Genomic DNA, 7,913 nt, shown 5'->3' with positions numbered 1-7,913 from the left:
CTCTTCCACTCTCCTCTCGGGATCTTGTATGCACGCATGCACACGCACCTGGCATGAGTTTAAGTCATCAGGTTCAGGACTCGAACTGCAGTCAACTACATGAGAGTTCAGTGACATAGCCATTATGCTAACTGCTGGTCCCAGTACAAACATCTTACAGGATATTACATCACTTAAAAAAAAAATAGAGTAGATTTACATAAACGTGGAAGGAAATGTCTTTAGACATAATGCCAAATGGAAAAAAAAAATTGAATATGTTATCCTCCCCAAATCAGATGGGCAAAGAAGGCCTGATGGACATATATCTAACTAAATAAAATCTGACTTCCGGGGACGGGAGTGAGATTGGGGTAAGGTGTTATCAAGGGGGACTTTTATATTTTTATTTTTAAAGAATTATTTATTTAATTTTATTTATTATTGTTATTCTTCAATTTGACCAGAGAGAGAGAAAGTTGTCAGGTCTGGGACTTGAACCATGTGGGAGTCCAGTGATGTTACTTACCATTACATCATCCATGGTCCCATCAAGGGGAACTTTTTTTTTTATGTTTTTTTTTTTTTTCTTTTTTGAGAGGCTTTTGCTATAAGGCGCATGTGCTCGCCAGAAAGACAGAGACAGAGAGACAGAAAGCGAGAAATCACCCCCCAAGGGGGATGGCCACGCCGCAATCTCTTTTCCTCTATTCTCCTCTTGATATCTTGGGCATGCACGCACATGTGCCCATTGTGAGTTTAAGCCACTGAGTCCAGGACTTGAACTGTAGTCGACTATATGAGAGTCCAGCGACATACCCTTTACGCCAACTACTGGTCTCGGGAACTTTTAATTTATCTCTCTGGTGTAAAAATTTTCACAATGAGATTGTTTTACAATGAGACTGTATTATGTTAACTGCATATTTATTTATTTTATTTTTAAAGAGATTTTTGCTATAGGGTGTGTGTGCTTACCAGAGAGACAGTGAGAAATAGAGAGACAAAAAGGGGAGAAATCACTCCCAGTGGGAATGGCCACATCACAGTCCCTTCTCCTCCATTCTCTTCTTGCAGTTTTGGGCACACATGCACAACGCACCTGGTATGAGTTGAAGCCACCAGGTCCAGGTCTCAAACCATGGTCGACTACATGGGATTCCAGTGACATAGCTACTATGTCATCTGCTGATCCCGTTAACTGCATAAAGTTTTATAAAGGGAGCTGGCAGGTGACGTGGTGGTTAAGGGCACTAGACACTCACATGGCTGATCACAGTTCAAGTCTTTGACCTGACGACTTGCTTTCTCACTCCCCCACAACTCTGTCCCTCTCTGGTCAAATTAAAATAAATAAATAGATAAATAAATACATAAAGTTAAATAAAATAATTCTTTTATAAAATTTATTTTAAAGAAAAAAAAAAATACCCAAGTGTAGCATTGTAGAGCAGCTGGTTGCATACCAGACCACAGAGCTGGATGTCACATGCTGACCACAGTTTGAGTCCCTGGTCTGATTGGCCTGAAAGTATGACAGGCTTGGAGGTGCCCAGAATCCTGACAGGTTGGAGGATTGGAGGAACGGAACCAAAGCATGACCAGGCCCTGTGGAGGGTACTTTGCTCTCTCGTGAGTACATGTGCTCTATTATGAATAATAATAAAACAAATGAACAAATAACCAAATGAAATATGCAAATCTCAATTCAGGAATCTGTTTTATTTTATTTTATTTAAAGTTATAAAAGTTTCCTAAAGAATAAGTGAGCAAGTCTGAACATGTACTACGTATTATTGTATTCTTTTTTTTTCTAGGATTTTGCCATAAGGTGCATGTGCTCACTGGAGAGAGGGAGAGAGAAATCACACCCTGCTTCTCTGTTCTCCTAAGATCTCAGGTGCATGTGAGTGCACACACATGCATGCACACACGCGCACCCAGCATAATCTTCAAGCTGCCAGGTCCACAATTTGAACCATTGCTAACCATGTGGGAATCCAGCACCTTAACCACCATGCAACCAGTTGGCCCCAGGATATTCCTTTTTTTAAAAAAAGAGAGATTTTTGCTATAAAGTGCGTGTACTTGCTGGAGAGAAAGAGACAGAGAGACAGAAAATGAGAAATCACCCCCCAGGGGGATGGCCACACTGCAATCCCTTCTCCTCCATCTCCTCTGGGATTCTGGGCATGAACACACATATGCCGGCATGCCTTTCCAGCCAGAGGGTCTGGGACTTGAACTGTGGTCAGCCATGTGGGAGTCCACCAAGTGTAGCATTGTAGAGCAGCTGGTTGCATACCAGACCACAGAGCTGGATGTCACATGCTGACCACAGTTTGAGTCCCTGGTCTGATTGGCCTGAAAGTATGACAGGCTTGGAGGTGCCCAGAATCCTGACAGGTTGGAGGATTGGAGGAACGGAACCAAAGCATGACCAGGCCCTGTGGAGGGTACTTTGCTCTCTCGTGAGTACATGTGCTCTATTATGAATAATAATAAAACAAATGAACAAATAACCAAATGAAATATGCAAATCTCAATTCAGGAATCTGTTTTATTTTATTTTATTTAAAGTTATAAAAGTTTCCTAAAGAATAAGTGAGCAAGTCTGAACATGTACTACGTATTATTGTATTCTTTTTTTTTCTAGGATTTTGCCATAAGGTGCATGTGCTCACTGGAGAGAGGGAGAGAGAAATCACACCCTGCTTCTCTGTTCTCCTAAGATCTCAGGTGCATGTGAGTGCACACACATGCATGCACACACGCGCACCCAGCATAATCTTCAAGCTGCCAGGTCCACAATTTGAACCATTGCTAACCATGTGGGAATCCAGCACCTTAACCACCATGCAACCAGTTGGCCCCAGGATATTCCTTTTTTTAAAAAAAGAGAGATTTTTGCTATAAAGTGCGTGTACTTGCTGGAGAGAAAGAGACAGAGAGACAGAAAATGAGAAATCACCCCCCAGGGGGATGGCCACACTGCAATCCCTTCTCCTCCATCTCCTCTGGGATTCTGGGCATGAACACACATATGCCGGCATGCCTTTCCAGCCAGAGGGTCTGGGACTTGAACTGTGGTCAGCCATGTGGGAGTCCAGTGACGTAATCACTACACCATCTGCTGGTCCTGTCCTTTTTTAGGGGTTCCTTGCTGAAGGATTTAGAAATGAAGTGTCAACAAAGTTTGTGACTTTTAAAAATAAAAGGAGGAAAGGAAGAAAGAGAGGGATGGAAAGAGGGAAGTAGGAAGGAAAGCAGGAAAAAGGAGAGTGAGTGTGAGAGGAGAGAAGGGAAAGAAAAAAATAACTGTTGATGCAAAATGATAAAACAAGAATGTTAACCTTTCGTGAATCTAGGTGAAAGGTGTATGGATATTCGATGTACTACTCTTCAAACTTTCCAAAGGTTTGAAAATAAAAGAAAAAAGAAAAGAACAGCCACCCTCACCTAGCTGCAAGAGATGAGCACGCCCCGTACATGGGTAACCCTTAGCAACGCCACTCGTATTACTAGCGACCACTCTGAGAATGTGTTTTACTTTCTATGACCTCCTGAAAGGGAGAGACATCATTTACTAGGTTATCAGGAAAGTCATGGTGTGTTTTTCTGTTTTTCCATGTGTCATGACTCCTGATGGCCCAATATTTCTTTGCCCCACTCTTCAAAGCTCCAAGCTCCCAGCACAGAGCAGGCAGGGGCAGGTCTGAGCAGGAAAGGAGGTGCGTAGGCCAGGAAGTATGAAGTGTTGACCTACGAAGCTGCTAATGCAAAGTCAGGGCCTGCAGCCACAGCACCGATTCTGAGAGGTACAACAGGTGTGTCTCCTGGCTGCCCAGGCTGGTCCCAGCAGTCACCCTGGGCTAGAGCCATGCCTTTCTAGCAGGGCCACTGAACAGGACTAGCGTCTAAGAGTGCTGCTAGAAAGTGCCAGAGTGGGGCCAGTTGGTGGCATGGTGGTTAGGATGGCTTGGGTGCCACATGGCTGACTGTGCAGTCTGAGTCCCGGACCCAGTGGCTGGATAAAACTTGCCAGGCACACGTGCTTGCATGCCCAAAGCCCGAGAAGAGGATGAAGGAAAATGACTGTGATGGAGCCATCCCCCCTGGAGGGGCGTTCTCACTCGACTCTCTCTCTCCAGTGAATGCATGCACCCTACAGCAAATTTTTTTTTTTAATTAAAAATTTAAGAAAGGGTGCTTGAGTGTCTTTGAGACTGATGCTTTGTACACTATCAGGTGGCAGAAAAACAAAGTGTTCTCATAACCTTTTGTCTTTTAGTCTTTACAAAGACGCTAATAGACAGCTATTATCTCCACGTGACAGATGGGGAAACAGGCTCCATGAAGTGAAATGATTTCTCCAAGGTCACACAGAGAGGAAATGGGCTCAGTCCCATTCAAGTCTCAAGTTCCTTCCAGCAGACCATGCGACCTTCTCTCTGGGGTTTCACTCCTAGCCAAATAGCAGAAAGACACACTTACCTGACCCAGTCTTGGTCTGGGCTACATCTCCCCACACTGTGAGATCACCACAGGTAGCTTGGGCTTATTGTTGGGGCCTGTGGGAACATTCTAGGAAAGAAAGCACAATGGAGACTCGTTTGCTCAGGCGCTTGCACACTCTCCAATCAAATCTTTACCAGTGCCCGGCCAGCCCCAGGGCTAAGGACCCAGGACTGGCAGAATGGTGTAATAGCCCATGTTCTAGTGGACATGAAAATAATACAGATCAAAAAGAAAACGTAGGACCAGCAGATGCGTAATGCTTATATCACTGGACTCCCATGTAGCTGACAGGGTTTGAGTCCCGGACCCAGTGGCTTAAAACCTCATGCCAGATGCATGTGCTTGTACAGCCAAGATCCCGAGAGGAGAATGGAGAAGGGATTGCAGAGTGGTGATTTCTCGCTTTCTGTCTCTCTGTCTGTCTCTCTAGTGAGCATATGTAGCCTATAGCAAAAATCTCTCTCTCTCAAAAAAAAAAAAAAAAGTAGGGGCCGGCAGATGGCAAGATGGCATGGTGATTGGGTGCTGGACTCCCACATGGCTGACCATGGTTCAAGTCCTGAACCTGGTGGCTTGCTTTGTCACTTTCCCTCTATCTCTCTCTGGTCAAATTAAAAAATAATAATAAATAAAACTGAACAAATAATTCTTACAAAAAAAAAAAAAAAAGAAAGAAAACATAATATACTCAGCACACAGCAAGCACACAGCATACGTAACAATGAAATAAATTGTTGAGAAAGTCTAAAGAGTAGATGAAACAACTAAATTGGAAGGGAAGGTTCAGAAGACGGTGTTTGAGCTGGGCCTGGAAGGATATATAGGATCCCTGTTCCACCAGCAGGAAAAGAAAGAAGAGTATTCCAGGCAGGGAAGACAGCATGAATAAAGGATGCAGAGCAAGAAAGAGCAAGAGGCAGGGACATGGATGGTAGATGCAGGAAGAGCTAGTGGCCTGACATGACTGGAGCATGGAGGAGGCAGTGTCAGGAGAGGGCTGTGGGGAGGGAGACGGGGACAGATCTTGAATGCAACACTGAGGAGGATGTTACCTTGCCGGCGATGGGGTCAGCAGAGGCCAAACCGTGGTGTAGGTGCAGGAGGTTCAAGGAAAACTTAGGAGGCAGGGGATCTCTCCTCCCTTTTCCTAAGGGAGTCCATTTAACCGGAGGCAATGAACACTGACTGGGCCTAACAAACTGGAGCCCACTGCCTTTCTGCAGTCCCTCAACACTACTCATAGGACAAACAGGAAAGAGGAAATCAAAGCAGGACTCACCTCAATCTTTCTCATCACCAAAAGTCCGTCAATAATTTTTCCTGTAGGAAGAGTATGAGCTGGGCTTACTTTTTCTTGTTAGCATAGCATTTTCTAGCTTCCAACACTCATTCTGAGCTATACCTCGTCAGAACCTCTTACTTGGGGGCCAGCAGATGGCATGATGATTAAGGATGCTGGACTCCCACATGGCTGGCCGCAGTTTGAGTCCTGGACCTAGGGGTTTGCTTTCTTACTTTCTCTCTCTGTCCCTCTCTGGTCAAGTTAAAAATAAATAAACAAAAAAATAGATAGAGATAAATCATTCTTTAAAGAAAAAAAAGAACCTCTTACTAACTTTAGGAAATCGAGATTGAGTGCACATGAAATGACTGGACTGAAGTCACAGGTAATAAGCGGAGCTAGGGCTCCAATGTAGGTCTGAGCAATTTCCAAGGCCCTCTGTAACCTGCTGCCTCAGTGGTATTTCTTCAGTGCCAGCCTCTGGGCTGTCCCCGGAGAACACAAGTTACCCAAGCAGTTACATACTACATCACATGGCTTCTTTGTCCTTCTCTCTGGATCTCCACCACACACCGTCCCCCCTTCCCACCAATTTTGCTGCCCTACAAATACCTAGAGCAGTTACAGCAGCTGAGCACTCTTGGTGAGAGCTCAGGAACTGGCCCCTCTGGAAGTCCGCCCTGAGTGAATGGAGCCTGGACACTAGGACAGGAGTAGGACTTACCGAACACCACGTGTTTCCCATCCAGCCAGTCACACTTAGAGCAGGTGATGAAGAACTGACAGCCGTTCGTACTGGGACCACTGTTTGCCTGATAGAAATTAAACATACCTACAGTGAGTTTCCCTGGCCACGTTAGCTGAAGGGCAAGATTCCGAGAGAGCCGACTGCCCTGACTGCTCCATGCGTTCTTTCACCAAACCTAACTGAGCGCCTAGTAGGAGCCAGGTCTTAGCTAGGGCCCATGGTTACGGAGATGAACAGGAACACAAGCCCTGCTTTCAAGGGGCTAAATCCTTTACTAAATGTAATCTCCCTACCTTACAAGCTTTAATAACAGGAACAACTGTTTACAGAGCATCATTTACTGTATTTAGTTCAAAACTGTTTATAGCTAGATAAAAGTTACAAATTAACTACCAGCAGAGAAAAGGCTGATGCAATCAGCTGATCTGTTTGAATAGCTCTGTACTACATTATAACACTAGAAATAAAAAAATATAGTACAAGAAGCTGCTACGCTAGAAAAAAAGACTACTTTTTTTAAAAAATGACTGTTTTGTAGTTATAAACATTTATAGCAATGCCCAAACCCTATTATTGAATTTATGGGAAAAATATTTTTTAAATTAAGAATCTGGGGCCAACCAGTTGGCATGGTCGTTAAGGCAGCTGGATCCCACATGCCAATTGTGTGGTTCAAGTCCTGGACAAGACAGCTTGAAAAACACTCCAGGTATGTGTGTGTGTGCCCCCAAAATGCCGGGAGGAGAGTGGAAGAGAAGGATTGCAGCGTGGTCATCCCCCTAGGATGTGTGTTCTTACTCTCTCTCTCCCTCTCTGACTTTGTCCAGCAAGTGCATATGCCCTACAGCAAAAAGACTAAAAAAAAAAACATTATGAAAGAACAGACTGTAATTAGAACGCACAGTGATAAACGCTTCGCAAAGTATACTTGGCTTTCATATGAAGGGTATTTCTGTACATTTCATTGCTATACTGATACCCTTAAATTGCCGATAATATATTAACTAAATTAAAACATTTACACATCAGCAAGCCCAATTTAAATTTCAGCAAAATTACCTTATGATAGTGTGTGACTACATGAATATTTTATTGCATATTTCCTTTATTTTGGAAAAAAATAAATGCATAGAAAATGAAAAACTGAAAGTTTTAATACTATTAAAGGAAACACAGGTCTCTGGGACCAACAGAATAATGCTTACATCGTAAATAGGGTAATGACGTAATGGTTACGTTGCTAAACTCTCATGTAGCCGACCACAGTTTTTTTTTTTTTTTTTTTTTGAGGTTTTTGCTATAGGGTGCGTGTGCTCACTAGATAGAGGGAAGACAGAGAGACAGAAAGTGAGAAATCACCCCCCAGGGGAAATGGCCACCCTGCAA

The 7,913-nt window shown here is 43.8% G+C and overlaps 1 protein-coding gene across 2 annotated transcripts in view; it reads right to left on the bottom strand.

Annotated features, from left to right (window-relative positions):
• PPIH (peptidylprolyl isomerase H) overlaps positions 1-7,913 on the bottom strand; it is a 26,146-nt gene that overhangs the window by 6,762 nt on the left and 11,471 nt on the right. For both annotated transcript variants that reach the window (XM_006153717.3, XM_006153716.3), the window contains exons 7-9: positions 6,504-6,591; positions 5,777-5,817; positions 4,474-4,563 (exon numbers count right to left, since the gene is read on the bottom strand). In XM_006153717.3, coding sequence (XP_006153779.1) covers positions 4,495-4,563; positions 5,777-5,817; positions 6,504-6,591 — 198 coding nt within the window. In that variant the 3' untranslated portion in view covers positions 4,474-4,494. The remainder of the gene's footprint in view (positions 1-4,473; positions 4,564-5,776; positions 5,818-6,503; positions 6,592-7,913) is intronic.

The sequence above is a fragment of the Tupaia chinensis genome, unplaced genomic scaffold (genome assembly GCF_000334495.1).
Source record: "Tupaia chinensis unplaced genomic scaffold, TupChi_1.0 Scaffold000387_1, whole genome shotgun sequence".
In the NCBI taxonomy this organism is placed as follows: domain Eukaryota; kingdom Metazoa; phylum Chordata; class Mammalia; order Scandentia; family Tupaiidae; genus Tupaia; species Tupaia belangeri.
Note: the sequence above shows the minus strand (reverse complement) of the source record. Positions and strands in the feature narration are given on the sequence as shown.